The sequence below is a fragment of the Ahaetulla prasina genome, chromosome 4, assembly GCF_028640845.1.
Source record: "Ahaetulla prasina isolate Xishuangbanna chromosome 4, ASM2864084v1, whole genome shotgun sequence".
NCBI classification, from domain to species: domain Eukaryota; kingdom Metazoa; phylum Chordata; class Lepidosauria; order Squamata; family Colubridae; genus Ahaetulla; species Ahaetulla prasina.
The window spans coordinates 50,328,861-50,349,997 of record NC_080542.1 but is presented as its reverse complement, the minus strand read 5'-3'; the positions used below and the strand labels follow the sequence as shown (position 1 = coordinate 50,349,997).

General features: G+C 38.2%; 1 protein-coding gene across 1 annotated transcript in view; it reads left to right on the top strand.

Annotated features, from left to right (window-relative positions):
- MYO1D (myosin ID) overlaps window positions 1-21,137 on the top strand; it is a 180,024-nt gene that overhangs the window by 40,736 nt on the left and 118,151 nt on the right. Inside the window, exons 8-14 of the mRNA XM_058180229.1 lie at window positions 3,120-3,323; window positions 4,066-4,211; window positions 4,293-4,407; window positions 6,818-6,988; window positions 12,467-12,537; window positions 15,966-16,040; window positions 16,138-16,270. Coding sequence (XP_058036212.1) covers window positions 3,120-3,323; window positions 4,066-4,211; window positions 4,293-4,407; window positions 6,818-6,988; window positions 12,467-12,537; window positions 15,966-16,040; window positions 16,138-16,270 — 915 coding nt within the window. The remainder of the gene's footprint in view (window positions 1-3,119; window positions 3,324-4,065; window positions 4,212-4,292; window positions 4,408-6,817; window positions 6,989-12,466; window positions 12,538-15,965; window positions 16,041-16,137; window positions 16,271-21,137) is intronic.

Sequence of the window (21,137 nt, the reverse complement as noted above, 5' to 3'; positions counted from 1 at the left end):
AAGCATATATATATATTATATAACTTCTTCCCTGGTCCAACACTTTAAAGTCACAGGACATGATATTGACTTTAAAAAGACCAGAACTATCGCCAAAACTGAACACTTTAACAACAGAATAATCAGAGAAGCCATTGAGATAGAAAAACGCCCACACAGCATGAACAAACGAGATGATACCTCCCGCCTACCAGCCATTTGGAAACCCGCCCTTATTGACAAATGAGTCCCTAACACGAGGAATGACACTAGACCCACACTCACGAGGTCCACACAGGATGTCACCACCGCACATCCACCCAGAAAGCAGACCCAAACCCACACTGATCATGAAGCACGACCAAGGACCAGAAGCCAGACTGCAGCTGCAACATTAGCCATTTCAAACCCCTCCAATCCAGACATGCAGCAGACTGACACCCACTATGAAGATGTGGCACGACCACAAAGCCGAACAGCAGCTATGCAGCTCACCAGCTCAAATCCCCCTGCAACACAGACTAAACTGAGCACAACCAAGCCCCCACCCAAACAGGACACACCCCCATCCAATCAGAGCACAGCCAAGCTTCCACCCAATCAGTTCAAACCCCCACTAGCAGTTAAAAGGAAGAAACAGCTGCGATCACACATTGCTCCCAGAAGCACGAAGCTGAAGCCTGAAGATGACGAATGAGACTTCGTCGAAACGTCGCCAAGACACTTCCAATTTTACACGGGAGAAAACCCGAACAACCAAAGACCTACATACAAACACCCGTGAAAACCTCAGAAAACAAATATATAGGGAAAGAAACAATAGGACAGGAACGGTAGGCACGTTTCTTATGCATGCCCCTTAAAGTCCTCTTAGAAATGTGGTGAGGTCAACAGTGGACAGATTTTGGTTAAAGCTTTTGGGGTTATGAGAAGAGACCACGGAGTCGGGTAATGCATTCCAAGCACAGACAATTCTGTTACAGAAATCATATTTTCTGCAATCCAAATTGGAGCGGTTGACATTAAGTTTAAATCTATTGGTAGCTCTTGTATTATTGCAGTTGAAACTGAAGTAATTATTAACAGGAAGGACATTACAATGGATGATTCTATGAACTAAACCCAGGTCCTGTCGAAGGCAACGGAGTTTTCTAAACCCAGGATTTCAAGTCTGGTGGGATAAGGTATTTTGTTGGTTACAGAGGAGTGGAGAACTCTTCTCGTAAAATACCTCTGGACACGCTCAACTGTATTGATGTCAGAAATGTGGTATGGGTTCCAGATAGGCGAGCTGTAATCAAGAATTGGCCTAGCAAATGTTTTATATGCTCTGGTCAGTAGTGTGGTGTTTTTAGAAAAGAAGCTACGTAAGATTAGGTTAACAACTCTTAGAGCCTTTTTTGCTATGTAGTTGCAGTGGGCTTTGGCACTGTTATATCAAGTTATATGAGGAACATCAGGAAAAAGAGAGTAATAGTTACATTTTGAATGTATACATCCATATTTATTTGGGTGAGAGACTTTAATTCTATTTAAATATATTAAAGATCATAGACTTTCAGATTCCAGGTTTATTTCTAAAAATAGGAAAGTTAATAGAATGAATCAGGTTTCCATAGTTATAAAAAAATATACTCCTTGACTTACAAGTATTCATTTAGCCACTTTTCGAAGTTATGATGTTGCTGACAACTTACGCTTACAACCATCCACAAAGTCACATGATCACAATCTGGGCATTTGGTGATCAACTCACATTTGATGGGGAGAAACAGGCTCCAGCTCAACCCGTCCAAGACCGGCGTCCCGGTATAATCAGCTGATTCCATCGCTGACTGTGGGAGGCGAGTCATTGGCCCCCACGGTGAAGGTTCGCAATCTGGGCGTCCTTCTGGATGCACGGCTGTCGTTGGAAGATCAAACGACGGCCGTCGTCAGAGGAGCTTTCAGGTTCATCTGATTCGCCAGTTCTTAGACTGGGATGCCCTATGCACGGTCACTCATGCCCTTGTTACCTCCCATCTGGACTACTGTAATGCTCTCTACATGGGGCTCCCCTTGAAGAGCACCCGGAGGCTTCAACTGGTCCAGAATGCAGCCGCGCGGGTGATAGAGGGAGCAAGTCGAAGCTCCCATATAACACCACTCCTGTGTAGGCTGCACTGGCTTCCGGTGATCTTCCGGGTGCAATTCAAGGTATTGGTTACCACCTTTAAAGCGCTTCATGGCATGGGGCCTGGGTATTTACGGGACCGCCTACTGCGACCGACGGCCTCCCAGAGACCACTGCGCTCCCACAGTGCCGTCGGCTAGACAATGTCGACTGGTGACCCCCAGGGGGAGGGCCTTCTCTGTGGGGGCTCCAACCCTCTGGAACGAACTACCACCAGGTATCCGTCAACTCCCTGATCTCCGGACTTTTCGACGCGAGCTGAAAACATGGCTATTTCATCGCACAGGACTGGCCTGATAGTTTTAATTGGGAATTTTAAATGGGTTTTGAATGGACTTAGCCTAAATTTAAATATTTCATTTTAAATCATCTTAATATTCGTAATATTGTTTTTTATATGGCTGTAAACCACCCTGAGTCCTTCGGTAGAAGGGCGGTCTAGAAATTTAAATAAATAAAATAAAATAAAATAAATAAATTTATAACAGTTGCAGTTTCTTTAAATCACATGATCAACATTTGCAACCTTCCCAGCCGGCTTTCAACAAGCAAAGTCAATGGGGAAGCCAGCAGAGAACGTTACTAGTTGCAATCATGTGTTATCTCAGTTAACCCCCTTAGTGATTCACTTAAATGATCACATGTGTGGTCAAGTGACACCGTACTTAACCACTATACCACTTAATTATAACTGTGGTTGTAAATCGGTGATGACTTGTAGAAACTTCCAATGTTCTTTAGTGCATATGTTAGTTTTAATAATTAAGGTGTAACTTTCCCAATATTATCAGTAAAACAATGTATAGCAAGAAATGCTTTATTTTAAGAGGAAGATGGACTAGCTATTATCCTAGTTTGGGATGAATCAAGAAAATAGCCAGAGTTTTCAAGCAGATATAATGTCTAAATTGTGCTTGATACTGAAATTGTTGAGGAAATGAACAAGCTTCTTCCATATTTTCTCCAGGGCAACTTGAAATTTTCCGTGGATGGTGAAACACCAGTGATTGAAAATGGCAAGCTAGTATCTGTCATTGCAGATCTGCTCTCAACTAAAGCTGATATGGTAGAGAAGGCCCTGCTTTTTCGAACTGTAGCTACTGGCCGTGATATTATTGATAAGCAACACACAGAGCAAGAAGCCACTTATGGCAAAAATGCATTTGCAAAGGTGAATATAGATTCCATCCTATCAGTGTGACATCTTATCTTTTTGGTTTGATATCTTCATTTTTAAGTGAAAGTTAATATGATTGATTCAAAAAGTTCAAAATAAATCCATACATAAATTAACACTTGCAATTCATGAACAATTTATGTAAGAAAGGAAAAAGGTGACTTTCTCTCCAGTTATCAAAAATATTTTGCCTGTGATCAGCAAGTGCCTTATTTCTTGTGATCAGAAATCAAAGTATTGTTTGAAGTTTGTCTGAATTGCCAGTTATTCAGTTGGGAGGCTAATTATTGGAATTCTCTGGAGATTTATGAAGTCTTTGGAATGCCCAAAGTTTATGGAAAATGATGAGAAAGTGTGAGATAGGGTATGAGAAGACAAGTATATTTTTTGGTGTACAGGGAGATTGGAATGCACACACTTACAACTACATGTTGTATTTCATCAGTGAAGTTAAGATATTGGTGGTGGAAGAATCTGGAACTGGCTGACTTGTTTAATGAACTAAATGTCCTGAAAATAATCCCATTTCAATTTTAATAATGTTACAACAAAAGAACAGCTTTATTTGCAGCTTACTTGTTTAAGTCTCATAAGATTTTTACTGCTGAATAAGTTAGAACTGGATGATTCCCAGTTTTTTTTTATAAGGCTACAGTGACCTGATACAAAAATACAGGCTTACTAAATCTGGGTTCTAAACCAGGAAATAAAATTGATGATGTACTTTGGTTTGTAGGCAATATATGAGCGCCTTTTCTGCTGGATTGTGACGCATATCAATGATGGGATTGCAGTGAAAGATTACAACAGCACTGTTCATGGCAAAAATACAGTGATTGGAGTTCTTGATATCTATGGCTTTGAGATCTTTGACAATAACAGGTGAAATATCTTGAGACAGTCAAGCATATATTGGTTCATAGGAGGATTTAAGACATTATTTACTGATTTTTCCTTTTATAGTTTTGAACAATTCTGCATTAACTACTGCAATGAGAAGTTGCAACAGCTCTTCATTCAACTTGTTTTGAAGCAAGAACAGGAAGAATATCAGCGAGAAGGGATTCCTTGGAAGCATGTGAGTACATTTACATGGTCTGCTCAGAAGCGCTCAGTTACCCGACCCCCAAATTAAAATTTAAAATGCAGTATGGGGAGGGGGATTCAGTATGCTTATTTAAAACATCAAATCTAAAGGAAACAACCACTAGAAAACCAGTCAATAAAGCCTGTAAAAGCCGTGAAGGAAAAGACTGAAAATTGAAAGCAGACAAATTTACCCAGTTAAGAAGGTAGAGAAAATGGGGATGGTTTTCAAGAAAAACTATTTCTGTTATAACTGGATTTGAGGAAAGGGATAGAAATGTAGAACTTCAAGGAAGACTTTTTCAGCTGTTAAATAGGCTAAATGAGACCATAGAGAAATAATCTTTTAAATACTTTGATCCCAAAGCAAGGTTATAAAGATTATAATCAGCACTCTGATTTATGCCTGGAAGCAGACTGATAAGCAAGGCAGCTGCAGTATCAATGGTATAATAGACTATGATCTTTGAGAACACTCTCTGCTCCTGCAGCCATGTATTTATGGATATAAATTCATGAATACAGAGTAGCAATAGTACTTAGAATTATATACCGCTTCGCAGTGCTTTACAGCCTTCTTGAAGCGGTTTACAGAGTCAGCATATTGCCCCCAATAATCTGGGTCCTCATTTTACCGACCTCAGATGGAAGGCTGAGTCAACCTTGAGCCGGTCAGAATTGAACTGCTGGTAGCTGGCAGTCAGCAGAAATAGCCTGCAGTACTACATTCTAACCATTGTGCCACCGCGGCTCAGAATATTTCTGGATTAATCTCCCTGTCCACCAAACTAAATATGATCAACTCCTTCCAGATCCCATCCCTATTGGATTGTTATCTAATGGGGCCTTGAAAGTGGGCATTTTTAATAGTTGCCTATTTCCTTTGAACTGCTTCCTGGCAGAGGTGCAATCAGCTTCATCTCTCTTAGGCTTTAGGAAAATTGTAAAGATTTATCTGTTTCCACTTGCACACCTAATAACTGAAGGTGAGGTTCCTGTATGCATGTCATTTGTATTTTTTTAATCTTCCTTGAGCTTTCATTGTGTCTGGAATTGCATGTGTTTGGAAACATTATATATTGAAATTGTTAGCTATGTAGAATCTTGAGAATGAATAGAATACAAGCAAAGTGAATATTTTGTGCCAAATTTAACTTTTAATGGGTTTTCAAGGAATGTCCCATGTAGAAGTTATTACAATAGTCTAATAAAAAAAGAATAGAATAAAAAAAAAGAATATCACAGTTTGGTGTACTCCAGTAATGGTTATCATTAAATCATGATTGAGTGAGGAATATTCCTATATAAGGTAATTGCTTCTTCAAAGAGATTGCAAGTGCATCTAGCTTTGTTTAAACAGCAACATCTGGCTGATCCTGATTCTCATGCTGGTTCATGATACCCATATTTAAACACAAGATGGAAAAAAATGTATCTGCATACTAATGATATCTTCCCCTAAATATCTGGGATATAGTGCATTTCTCAATAGTTTTAGTACATAGAAAATTGATATCCTTGTATGGTGCCATGGTATAATGCAGATGATTTCAAGCCAAAATTCCCAGCATTGCCTTTGGAGACTGACTTATCAGGAAATTTTGAATTATTATAAAATGGTACTTTATACCCACCAGTCAGCTCAGGTTGGTCAATGGCATACTAAAGAGAATCCAAAACCACAGAACCAGCAGCAGCTTGTTCACACTGTCTAGTTCTCCATTCCCCAATCCCCAAAATAATCAAGGCCTGAACCTAATCAAAATAAATCCACACCATCTATTTTGTTTAGATAACCTTTGCAATGCCAAACAATGCTCTATAATAAAATTAATAAATATCTGCTTCTTAGAATCAGTGCAGAAGAGGGAAATATTACTTACTTCAGGCAGGACAAAAATATAATCACTGCCCAAGTATTTAATGAAACTGAAATTAGCAATGCCCCCTATAATCAGCAACAACTAGTGGAGTAAAATCCACAGGGACCCCGTATATTTAATAATTTTTCCCAAGATTCTGAGACTGCACTCTAACTTCGATAGAATAGAGGGTTTCTACCTTTAGTATTATTGGTATAAAGTACATAAAGGAGATAAAACTTGGAATATACATTTACCATGTCAACCACCTAGAATACCATATCAATACTTTTTTATTCTTCAGATTTCTCTAGATTTAGAAAACAGTTTCAAAATGTTGCTGAATAGTTTGGTTTAAATCTGCCTGAAATATTGTGTATGAATTTAGAATAAATCTCACCGCGTTTCAAAATAGGAACGGCATCTGAAGGAAATTTAAATTTATACCTCCTCATTTCTTTTCATATTACTAATTCTAGTAGTGCAGTGTACTTTTCCTCACTGAGTTCTCTTTAGTATTTGTTCTCAAATATTCTGTAGATTGACTACTTCAACAACCAGATTATTGTTGATCTTGTGGAGCTGCAACACAAGGGAATCATCGCCAATTTGGATGATGCATGCATGAATGTTGGAAAAGTCACAGATGAAATGTTCTTGGAGGCTCTTAATAAGAAGTTGGGCAAGCATGCTCACTTTTCCAGCAGAAAGGTATTTTTGTCTAATCTGGCATTAACTATAATTCTGACATTAGACTCGGCTTTTTTTTTACTTAATATTGAAATGTTTTATCTTGTCCTTTCTTAATTGAATCAGATCAGTTTACACAAAATAGTCATTTAGCTTCATATTATACCACTGCTTCTAAACATATGCCAAGAAATTTTGAAAAGCATAGTTTTCAGGGTTTATGACATTGATTTTTTTTCTTAAAGCATTTTATCTTCCTGGAGAGGATCAAAGAAAAGTGTACAATTGAAATTGCGGTCTCTAAAAACACCGTACAAAAACAAAAAATAGAACAAAAGATCATAAAAAACAAAATCCACACAATATTTTCTTTATTATCAAGTTGACCAAGGCATATTATCAAGTTCAGCAAGTGCCATTTCATCAGAGTGGAAGGCTACTTTCTCTCTGATGGCCTCAGCGTGTAGATATGGAAGAAAGCTCATAACTAGCCCAATGCTGCCTCATCCATCTTCCCTTCTTCATGGTGTCTCATTCAGTATATATTTAATCCTATTGGGATTTTAAGAACTAGAACATACTTTTTAATCCACGCCAAGCCATAAACTTGTAGGTGTTATGGCTAAGTTGAAAATACATGAATTTTCACATATTCACATCCATATGTGGATCACAATATTTTCACATATTCCATCCATATGTGGATCTGACTTCAATGATTTGGGACTCAAACTGAACTATAGCATTTGTTGGCTGATATTGTTATGGTGACATTAGTTAAAGGAAGGAACCAATTGGCACATACAGAATGCATAGCTAAGATTCACAGATTGAGAGAGAAAAATCTCAAGCCTATGGTTTGAAGTACTCCTCTGCTATAAATAATCTTTAGTTATTTCCAAAGGGGAGAAAATTAATATCCAGCAGAGGGAGCCATAGACTTTTCAATGTTAAAGAGAAAAACAGAAGCATGAAGCTGGCTAGACAGTGATGTCATTTATAACCAATAGGAGACCAGTTTAAATTCATGTAATGTTTCCTAAGCAAGTAAGAGCAGAAAATATGGAGTATAGGTTTTTATTTCAGAAAGGTGAAGAGATTCTTTTTGAAACTGTAGTCGAACAATATTTTCATTAGAAGCAAATAGAATGCAACAAAAGCAAATTGTTAGAGCTGTTCAAAAGGCTGCTTGTTACACAAAACACTGGGAAAGGGGAGTGTTAAAGGGAAATGGTAGCTTTGCTGAAGCCACAAAGTCTTCATTTGGTCATATCCATAAAATAGAGTAAGATTTAATTGCTGGTTTAAACAGATACTATTTAATACTATACAGATTTCAGGTTGCCCTTAGGGTTGTTAGGGCTGCCTCTAGGATTGTTAACAACTAAGAATAGTACACCATTTTTGAAAGTACACCAATTAGCAGTTAATAGATTCTATCTTCTAAGTGAAATGTAGAGATCAAGCACTTTTGCATTATTAACAAATTTAAAGTGGTGTCATTTTTACATTCAGAAATAGTAAAGTTCTTTGTGAATTGGTATAGCTTAGGGAGTACATAGCAAAGTTACAGTTTTACCCATTGTTTGCTTGTTTTATAAACACAGAAAGCCACTGGAAATAATAATAATCATCATCATCATCTAGAACTTCATAACTTGAATCAAAAGACAAGAAAACTAATGACAGTGCACATGCTCTGCACCCAAAATGTGATATTGATCTATTGTACTTGCCAAGAACTCAGGGCAGCAGAGACTCTTACAGGTGAAACAAACTGTGGAAGAGGAAAATCTCCACTTAAATGACTACATAAGAAAAGCAAAAGAGCCTCTGCTGAACTAGATAAACAAGGGAAACCTCTTGAAAATAAGATTGAAAACAGAATATTGAAAGGAAACAATAGAGCGTCAAGTTTCTAACTGGAAAAAGAAGTCTATGCACAGTCAATACATGAAGGACATTGAAGGAAAGGTAGATACAAAGCTAACATGGAGGTGGTTGAGATCAAGAGTGCTGAAGAAAGAAAGTGAAGGCGTCATTTTGGTTGTCCAAGAATAAGCCTTGCAGACCAATTCCATGAAAGCAAAAATTAAACATGTCAACAACAACAAATATCATTTATGCAACAAGAAAGATGAAACAGTGGATCACCTTATCAGTGGCTACAGCAAAATCTCACAGACTGATTTTCTACAACATGATCAAGTTGCCAAAATCATACATTGGAAGCTTTGCCAGAAGTTTGAGTTGAAATGCAGCAAAAATTACTGGGAATACCAAATTGACAAAGTTCTTTAAAATGAACAAGTCAAGATTCTGTGACACTTTTGGATACAGGCAAACATCTGTCCCACAACATGCCTGACATCACTATTGTGGAAAAGAAAAAGGTCTGGTTCATTGATATTACAATACCAGGTGATTTACGAATTGAAGAGAAACAGCTAGAAAAAATAATAAAATATCATGGTTTGCAAATTGAACTTGAGTGACCATGGAGGAAGAAATCAATGATTGTACCAATAGTAATAGGAGCCCTTGGAGCATTACCCAAAGGGTTGCCTAAATACATGGAAATTTTGAGCTTATTAGACCTGAATATCCTAACTGCAAAAAAATCATCCTACTTGGAACTGCCTATATACTCAATATGCTACCTTAACAGCTCTTAGATCTTTGTTCAGAGCTTGAAATGTTAAGTTTTTACCAGTCCCAGACTGTGAATTGAATTGAAAATTAACAACAATAACAACAACAATAAATTAATAATAATATTGTTATTATATAATTATATATAAAATATAAAAATTTATTATTATTATTAAATAATAATACTAAAAATAAAAAAACAAAAACAAAAACAGTGATACCCATTGTCATCCGGGCACTTGGTACCATGTCCAATAATTTTATAAGATACATCAACAAATTGCAGCTTCCTGCAATAACACCAGCAAAAAATTGCAAAAAACTGCGTTACTTGGAATATCGTACATCTTAAGAAGGTACTTGGTTGATACTTAGGACTTGGCAGCAACCCGTATCAACCATTAGCACCAGCCAATAGTATTTGTGATGCATTTTTTAATGTTCAGTTGACTGAGTTTCATGTTTAATGAATAAAGTAAACAATAACAACAACAACAACAATAATAGGAGGAGGAGCTCTATTGGAAGATCTTCAAGAAATATCATTTTCCTGCAAGCAAGAACTGGCAGAACCATAAAATAGAGAATTATAAAAAATGAAGAAGCTAAATTGCTTGGGGACTTAAGAATTCAAACAGACAGGCACCTAATACCCCAGACTTAACAATTGTTGATAAGAAAAATTTAAAAAAATTGGATAGTGTATGTGGCAGTATCTGGAGACAGCAGAATAGAAGAAAAAGAACTAGAAAAGATCACTAAATACAAAGATCTACAAATAGAAATAGAATGACTGTGGCAAAAGTAAGCAAAGATAGTTCCAATAGTAATAATGCCTTGAGTGCAATCTCAAAACAACTGGAGCACCACTTGAACACCACTGGCATTGACAAATTCACCATCAGTCAATTACAAGGGGCAGCTTTACTTGGAACAGCTTCCATCCTGTGATGATATCTCTAACACCATCAGACATTTACATCTGCCTATCCCAGGTCTTTGGAAAGGACTTGATAGGTAGACAGAAATGCCAAATCCAGTCTGAACATCTGGCTGACTGTGCGATAGACTATTAAATAATAGTCAATTGGAAAAGGTGATTTCACTTGGAACAGTTTACATCCTGCAACAATATTTTTAACATCATTAAAAAACATTATCTCCCTATCCCTGGTCCTTGAGAAGGACTTTATGGATGGATAAAAAAGTCAAATCCACTCTAAACATCTGGTGATTGTGCGATGAACCATGATAATTAACTTCAGTAGCACTTTTAAACTAATGAAACTGATTAAATTCTTCATAATAAGATCTAAATGTAAAACATTTTTTAACACATATTTGCTAAGATTGTCTTCAAGTTTAACACAATAGAACTACAATATTAAGCTTCTCATAGAACAAAAAAGCCCAAGCAAATGTAAATTAAGGAGTTTCATGGTAAGCTGTTTCGGTCCACTCCTATGAAACATGCATGAAACTTACCTTTTGAAAGACACTGTATATTTAATTAGTTTGGAGATCATCATCATAATTATTATCAAAATCATACTGGAATGATCTTCTAACATACCTGAAATGTGAGCCTTTTATTTCCATTTTTCATTGATGCTTTATCTAAAACTGATAGACTGATTAAATAGGTTCAAACTATACAGTATTTTATAAAATTAGATTCTTTCAACAATCATTGTAAAAATTCATCACAATTTTAAATAAGATAGCAGACTAAGTTTGGTGAAAGTGGACCTGAAAGCATCTGATATTTTTTTTTGTGCCTATGCTGGAGGAAATGGGAGGGAGGTACTGTTCATTCGTGCTACAATGAAGAACGGTTTGCCATGCTATACAAAACTGATCAGCATACAACTCAACTGCTCTCATTGTTAAAATCAAACTAAATGAAGGCAATATTGTTCAAACTGGAGTACAGTTGAAGATGATTTAAAAAGCATTATCACACAGTTAAAATACACGTGTTGATTGATCATTGAATTAAATAGACAAATGCGTAACATTATGCAGAAAATCATCTTCTGAATTAATACTTATGCATTGAGAAGTATGTTCTGTTGTTAATGAAAACTGCATGATTATGGTTTGGCAGCACAATTTATTTAGAATTACAGATCAAGCTTGTCTCCTTACTTTTCCAATAATTAAAATTGATGATTTAATAATTTCCATTTTTCATCCATCTTCATCTCAGTCTTTGAATTAAAGTGTGGCTTATATCTTTTTTTTCCATTTCTGTGGATATATAAATCCTACTTCTTCCATGTATTTCATATTATGTTTACTGTACAGATTTGTATTTTTAAATGCACATTTCTTACCTCTATCATTGCCAGGTCAATATTTCAAACAGTGAAATAGAATGAAGGGTTAGACAGGGTCAATCAAACAGGTTGTATTTCAATACCTTACTAAAAACAATAAGGGAAATATTGAAAAGGCTATATCCATCATCACAGTTCTATATTAATTGATATATTTACTGATGTGTGCATATAAAATGTTTGATACTCTTTTGTATTTAGTTCACCAGGTGTTTTTTTTTTTAATGAAAAAAGCCCTTTGTAAATGTCATGTTTTGTGAAAAAGGCCCTTCATAAATATCATGTGCATTTGTTTCCCATGTGTTCTATCACTAAATTGTATCAAATCACTAAGAAAGATACTGCCTTGTCTTACAGACAGCTTGTGTAGCACCTGCATTAAGGAAGGAGCATTTCGGGACTAGATGTAGCAATAATTAGACTTCATTCAGAACTGTAACTGAAAACCTGCTGAAAGTTACCAGCAACTGCATTTCAATAATTACTTTTTAATCCATTTGTTTTTAAGCTTTGTGCTACAGATAAAAACCTGGAATTTGACAGAGACTTTCGGATTAAGCATTATGCTGGAGATGTTATGTAAGTTTGTTTCTCATATTTCTTGTCCTGATTCCTATTAAAACAGTTTAATGCATAGTTGCCCTTTGTTTTTCCTTCTGTACTTCCTTTTGCTTTATTGCAATGTAGGAAAATGTCTAAAATTATTTCATTATGATATCCAAGTGATTGGTATAGCGTATATACTATATTGTACTATAAAAATCTGGACATTTTATTGAGGACATGTGCTCCATTTTCTGCCTTATTGTTCCACGCATGATAGTATATTATCCTCCTCCTCCATCTTTTCTCCAAAAGATTAAGATAAATTAAACCTGATTTCCTTTTCAGCTCTGTGAGATATATTGGGCTGAAAATGAGAGTAACTGATCTAAAACAGTTAGTTCCCAGGATTTAGGTTTCCTTAGTCATAGAAATATAATGTAATTACTATGGTATAATTCTGAAACAGTAATTTATGAGTTTTGACAGGGTTGTAGAAAACTGGGACATTAATTACTGAGAGAATATGCAGGTTGAAAGTCCAACCCAAATGCTTCCTAGTACTTCCAGTTTAAGAATTGGAAAAAGCCTTTGCTGAGAGTAGGACACAACTCATAGAGTTGATAATACTAAACAACAAAAAAGTACTTAATAGCACAGAAGATAGTTTTAGTAGTATAGCCTTTATACTAGGTAAAGGTAAAGGTTCCCATCGCACATACGTGCTAGTCGTTCCAAACTCTAGGGGGCGGTGTTCATCTCCGTTTCAAAGCCGAAGAGCCAGCGCTGTCCGAAGACATCTCCGTGGTCATGTGGCCGGCATGACTCAATGCCAAAGGGGCATGGAATGCTGTTACCTTCCCACCAAAGGTGGTCCCTATTTTTTCTATTTGCATTTTTACATGCTTTAGAAACTGCTAGGTTGGTAGAAGCTGGGACAAGTAACGGGAGCTCATCCCGTTACACGGCAGCACTAGGGATTCGAACTGCCGAGCTGCCGACCTTTCGATCGACAAGCTCAACGTCCTAGCCCCTGAGCCACCGCATCTAGTAGTTTTAGTAGTATAGCCTTTATACTACGGAAATATAAATATGCCTCTCCCCCACCCCCAATTTAAATGTATGCTATGAAGTTAAGGTAAATAAAAGACAAGATGAAATATGGAAAAAGGAGAAGAACAGAAATACAGCTTTGCCATCTTCCAAAGCAGGATAAACAGTCATTTCAGCTGAAACAGCAGCTTTATGGCGAAGCACAATTTAAGGAATTGTTTGTTAGTTAGTTTGTTTGTTTGTTTTGCTGCACCAGTTTTTCAATGATAACAAACGTTTCTAACTTTCCTTAAAACCTGATACCATTAACTGGGTAATTCTCCATCAAAATTCCTTCTATATTGCACAAATTTAGTTTTGCATTTAAAAAATAATAATTTGGTAATAACGCATTGTCAGTTTAGTTGCAGCAAAGACTTTTTGTGAAGTCAATTAGAAAACTGTGACCTCTATAATATGCCTCTTTTTTGGTGTTAGGCTGACAGCTTGATTTTATATTTAGGTCTAATTCTATTGTATTTCCTGCATTAAGATGTACAAAACATATTAGGAAAATGTTACGGCAGAGGTATAATTTTGACACTTATTCCCATGATAAACTAAAGACTTTCTGCATGTCATACATGGCAGAGGTGGCATTCAGCCACTTTGCACAGGTTTGGGTGAACCGGTAGTGAAAATTTGGAGCAGTTCAGAGAACCGGCAAATCCCACCCTGCCTGATCCTGCCCCAGCTGCCCGCTCACTCCACCGCCCCGCTCTGTCTAGTCACTTCTCATCTCGCCTCCCCAGCATAGCAGTTGCTTCAGTTTGGCTCCTTGTGTGCATTGACCACATGGTCTCTGCAGGCTAGCCAGCTTGCCTGGCTTCCAATGCGGTGCCCGCGGCCCAGCTGAGTGGCCCTGATCGGCCTGGGTAAACTGTGTCGTGGCCCAACTATCTGCCTCCCACTGTCCCACGGGGTGTCACCAGCTTGCCTGTCTCCATTGTGATCTACCATGCTGGTCATGCCGCCCAGCTGATATTCATGCCTTGCCCGTTCTGCTCACTGTGGCTGCCTGGGAAGATAAGGCGCTTGTCCGAAGGGCCGCCTCAGGGTGGACATGATAAGGCTCAGCCGCCTTTCAGGCTTAGCTCTTGCCAATCACCATCTTTCTGCCTGCATGCCACCCAGTCTCCCTTTGCCTTGGGTCAGGGGATGCACCATTCTCCGGCTTTGGCCTGGAGCTCCACTCGCTCACCATTCACCTTAACCGGGTCGAGGAACGTGCTATTCCCCCTCTCCGGCCTTGTCCCAGGCCTCTGGCCACATGCCCCCCTGGCCTCAAACTATGGCTTCCCGAGCCAAAGCAATTTATTCAGCCTGTGGCCTGCTGCGCTAGGCCAAAGGGATGCAAGGGGGGCAGCGGGGATGCAGGAGGGCCAAAGCGGTTTGGGAATGAACCAGACGGTTCTTCTTACCTATAAGAAGTCCCATTCAGAAAGCGCTGCAGCAGAGATACTGCAGCCACTTCTTCTGTCCCTTGCCAAGCCTTGCTCGTGGAGATGCTCCATGTGCTCAGGTCGACAGCTGCTTCTCTCTGCTGCTGCTCTTGCTGGGAGAGCGAGAGCATCTTGTGCAGTTTAGCAGCTGTGAGCCACCACTTTCCTCTAAGTCTCACCAAGAAAGCACTGTGGCACAGAGAAGCAGCAGCCATGTTGCATGCTATTTCTTTCAGCCGCAGCGCTTTCCGAATGGGACTTAGAAGAAAGTGGCAGCTCACAGCTGCTAAATTGCACAAGATGCTCTCCCAGCAGTGCAGAGAGAAGCAGCCGCTGCCCTGGGTAGCAGAGATGGAGGGGAGCAGGCCCCAAAAGGCAGCTCAGTTGAGCCTCGCTGCGTGGTGAAAGCCATACATGCATGCATGCATGGAAGCCATACACGCATGCTTGCACGGAAGCCGTGCTCATGTACATGCTCACATTTTTGGTGGATTGGTGGTGAAATTATTTGAAACCCACCACTGATTTAAGAGATACAAATATTTAAAATCAGTTTATGGCTTAATTATTGCAAGGGAAAATTAGATTACCTGAGATTGCAAAATGGCATTGTAAACAACTAAAAGTATCTCTTGATTATTCATTTTGGTCCAGTTGCATTATAAGTATTTAAAATTTCTAAAGATGACACTGATGATGAAGAGAAGAAGGAATATTTACTGTAGTATTGGAAAACTGAATGTTGTTTCTTGAACACTTTTTTTCTTACCATTATGTTTTGAATATTATCCATTTTCATTAGACTTTTTAGATATTTTTTTTTGTTGATTTCTATTTATTGTGGGGGGGGTGTCTTATTTTCTGAGTCCAAGTAGTAGTTCTACCCAAGTAGTTCAGTGCAGCTAACTACCACTTTTTTATATTTATCAGTTATTCGGTCACAGGATTCATTGATAAAAATAAGGATTCCTTATTTCAAGACTTCAAGCGTTTGATGTATAACAGGTAGGAATAACTTTAACTATCCATTTGTTTCTTTACCTAGAATAGGCCAAATATGACTATATTGTTGCCTTTTCTAATTCATTCTTGTATTTTGTAGTTCCAACCCTGTGCTTAAAAAGATGTGGCCAGAAGGCAAACTGAGTATAACAGAAGTGACCAAGCGGCCACTGACTGCTGCTACACTTTTTAAGAACTCAATGATTTCCTTAGTGGACAACTTGGCATCCAAGGTAAGACATTCCTAATTCAGGAAAGGTGAGCTTTGACAACTACCTGTTTATTTCATTACTAAGTCATTCTTACCTTGATTGTATCAACAACAAAAATCAGCGTAAGATTTCAATAGGACATTTTGGGATCAGAATATCAAAGAGTACCTCCAGCATTAATCTTCCTTCTAGCATTGAGAAAACTCCAAGAGTGTGATCTGTTTATGAGAAGGAAGTAAAAGCTATGTTCCCCAAGCCCAGATCATGTAAGAACTCAAAAGATGATAGAAACATTTGGAATAGATAATAATAATGCTGGCTTAGATTTCCGGTATTTTCTGCAAAAGAACACAGAGAGCAAACAGGAACAAATCTGTTAATGTAAATGGTTCACATTTCTTGATGCAACATGTTTAAAATTTTTCCATACAATTTTTGCTTACTTCCACATGTAAAATAATCTAATTGAAAAAAAAATCATCTGTAGCTATAAATCACAGGTGTCAAACTCAATCACATCATGTGACATATTGCAATGTATCATGACTGAGTCCTTCGGGAGAAGGGCGGTATATAAATTAAATAAATAAATAAATAAATGACTTTTTTTGCCTTTGCGGAGCTGGAGTAAACGTAGCCTGTGTGTGACGCATCTGGCTTGCAGGCCGCCAGTTCGACACCTCTGCTATAAACAGTTCAATTGTACTGTTGTGAACTTGTAAATACTGAGGAGAATAAAGATATTCTTAACATCTATCTAAATTGTAGCTAAGTCAATGCATGATTTATTTGTGTGCGGAGGGGGGAGCATTTGTAAGAATAGGTACTATTTCAGCAAAAAGCTATTTATAGATGTCGCACAATTAAGTATCTTACTATGATTTCAGTAGTTTCCATATTGCTACCATACCAGTAGGTACCATATTGTTCTCAGAGTTTTATCCAAGAGTTGATATTTCAAAGATAGGAAAATAACTTTCCTGTTATAGTGGCAATCTCTACTGAAGATAATTTGAAGCAGCCCTTTTCTGTTTCCATAGTGTGGTTGGCCAACTCAAGCAAACCCAAATATTACTTACTAATGGGAACTTGTGCTAAGACTTTGATATTCCAGGTATGAGAAGGGGATAAATAAAATATAGTAAAATAAACACACAAAAGGAATGACACTGAGCAAAGAACAAAAGCCTGAAATAAAAAGAGAATAACATTCCTCAAGACTTTCCTCAAGGTTTTAAATATAAAGCAATTTTTATATACATATACATATACATACATACATACATATACATATACATATACATACATACATACATACATACATACATGTATACTTTAAAAAGACCAGAACTATCGCCATGCCAAACAAACCTCAGAAAACATATATATATATATGTGTGTTTTCTGAGGTTTTCGCGGGTGTTTGTATGTAGGTCTTTGGTTATTCAGGTTTTCTCCCGCGTAAAATTGGAAGTGTCTTGGCGACGTTTCGACGAAGTCTCATTCGTCATCTTCAGGCTTCAGCTTTGTGCTTCTGGGAGCAATGTGTGATTGTAGCTGTTTCTTCCTTTTTAACTGCTAGTGGGGGTTTGAACTGATTGGGTGGGAGCTTGGCTGTGCTCTGATTGGATGGGGGTTTTTTCGTGCTCTGATTGGCTGGGGGTGTGTCCTGTTTGGGTGGGGGCTTGGTTGTGCTCAGATTAATGTGAGTTGCAGGGGGATTTGAGCTGGTGAGTTGCATTGCTGTTGTTTGGCTTTGTGTTTGTGGTCGTGCTACATCTTCATAGTGGGTGTCTGTCTGCTGTATGTATGGATTGGAGGGGTTTGAAATGGCTAATGTTGCAGCTGCGGTCTGGCTTCTGGTCCTTGGTCGTGCTTCCTGATCAGTGTGGGTTTGGGTCTGCTTTCTGGGTGGATGTGTGGTGGTGACATCCTGTGTGGACCTCGTGAGTGTGGGTCTGGTGTCATTCCTCGTGTTAGGGACTCGTTTGTCAATAAGGGCGGGTTTCCAAATGGCTGGTAGGCGGGAGGTATCATCTCGTTTGTTCATGCTGTGTGGGCGTTTTTCTATCTCGATGGCTTCTCTGATTACAACAACCAACTTTCCTTCCTAGATGTCTTAGTCTACAAGAAACCCAATGGCTCCCTAGGACACACCATCTACCAGAAGAAAACACACACAAACCGCTATCTGCACGCACTCTCACACCACCACCCAGCAGAGATCAACTCCGTAGCCAAGACACTCATCTCTAGAACAAAACGCTTAGCTGACGAACAACACCTAAAAACCGAACTACACACTCTCACAAATGTACTAACATCCAATGGATTCCAGAGAAATAAGATTACCAAACTAATCCATAAAGAACCCCCCACTAAAATCCAAGACAGAGAACAAGAAAACGGCACAGCCCTCCTCCCATATATAAAAGGCACCACAGACAGAATCAGCAAGATCCTCCACAAACATAAGATCAAGACAGCATTCTGCACAAACCAAAAAATATCCACCATCCTAAGAAACCCCAAAGACAAAATTGAGTTAGAAAATCAAGGAGTATATGAAATCCCATGCACCGCCTGCCCCACCACATACATCGGACAAATCAACAGAAGAATAAGTGCACGCATTGAAGAACACAAGAACTCAGTCAAAAAAAAAAGAGGAACCAACTTCTTCCCTGGTCCAACACCTTAAAGCCACAGGACACGATATTGACTTTAAAAAGACCATAACTATCGCCAAAATTGAATACTTTAACAACAGAATAATCAGAGAAGCCATCGAGATAGAAAAACGCCCACACAGCATGAACAAACAAGATGATACCTCCCGCCTACCAGCCATTTGGAAACCCGCCCTTATTGACAAACGAGTCCCTAACACGAGGAATGACACCAGACCCACACTCACGAGGTCCACACAGGATGTCACCACCACACATCCACCCAGAAAGCAGACCCAAACCCACACTGATCAGGAAGCACGACCAAGGACCAGAAGCCAGACCGCAGCTGCAACATTAGCCATTTCAAACCCCTCCAATCCATACATACAGCAGACAGACACCCACTATGAAGATGTAGCACGACCACAAACACGAAGCCAAACAACAGCAATGCAACTCACCAGCTCAAATCCCCCTGCAACTCACATTAATCTGAGCACAACCAAGCCCCCACCCAAACAGGACACCCCCCCAGCCAATCAGAGCACAAAAAACCCCCAGCCAATCAGAGCACAGCCAAGCTCCCACCCAATCAGTTCAAACCCCCACTAGCAGTTAAAAAGGAAGAAACAACTACAATCACACATTGCTCCCAGAAGCACGAAGCTGAAGCCTGAAGATGACGAATGAGACTTCGTCGAAACGTCGCCAAGACACTTCCAATTTTACGCGGGAGAAAACCCGAATAACCAAAGACCTACATACATATATATAAATTCCAATTTTACATATATGTAAAATTGGAAGTGTCTTGGCGACGTTTCGACGAAGTCTCATTCATCATCTTCAAGCTTCAGCTTCGTCGAAACATCGCCAAGACACTTCCAATTTTATGTGGGAGAAAACCCGAATAACCAAAGACCTACATACATACATACATACATACATACATACATACATACATACATACATATATATAGTTTTTGTAGGTTTTCACAGGTATAGGTATGTAGGTCTTGGCATATTCGGGTCTTTTCTTATTTAATATGAACATTCCGTCTTCCATTAAATAGTGTGTTGTCTGGGTACAAATATCTCCGTGAAATAACAATCAAAATTTACAACAGTATTCATTACATTGATACATTTCTACATTTCACTGATCTCCTTTTATTTCTAACTTCCATTTTTATTCTCTAACCATCCATAAAATAATTCCCATGTCATATAATACTCAGTTTGTTCTTTCTCCTTAATTGCAAATGTTAATCTATTCATTTCTGCACATTCTAATATTTTCCTAATCACATTCTTATCAGTAAGGATTGCTTCACTTTTCCACTTTTGCGCAAATACAATTCTAGTTGCAGTTAATACATGGATAATTAAATATGCATTCCCTTTACTATAAGTTTCAGGAAAAATCCCCAACAAAAATATTTTAATTTTTTTAAAATATTTTAAATCAGTGTGCTGCTTTGTCATTTTTTCCAGCCATGTATGTATTTTTTTGCTTCTACACATGTCCACCATATATGATAATAAGATCCAGGTATCTGATGGCCCTTCCAACATTTAGCTGACTTATCTTTAAACATCTTCGCCAACCTCGCTGGTGCAAAGTACCATCTATAAAACATCTTATACAGATTTTCTTTATTTGCAGTTGACATTGTTAATTTATAGTTCCTGTCCCACAGTTTCTGCCATTTATCTAATTCTATTGTGTAACCAATTTTTTTTGCCCATGCTATCATTATCTCCTTCACTTGTTCATCTTCTAGTTTAATGCCCAATAAGTAACTGTACAGTTACTTTATCAATCTTTCTTCTGTCCCTGTTAGTATCTTACCTAATTCTGTTAATTCTTTATAGAAACCATATAATTTAACATCTTTCTCATATCTAGAGCATATCTGCACTTGTGAATACCATGCCATATCAATTTCTTCATCACTCAGTTTTTGTTTAGTTTTGAGCTTCCCCTTTTCATTCAGTATCTTTATATCTAACGATATTTCCCATGTTAATAACACTTGGGTGAATCGGTGCTTTCATTGAGAACTGGTATCCTCAAATAATGTTGCTCTCTAATTTTCTCCCGTACTAACAATAGTGCATTCCTTATGTAATGTCTTTGAAAGTAACCATGTATCTTACTTTTCCCATACCACAAGAAATCATGCCAACCCAGTCGCAAGTCGTGTCCCTCCAAA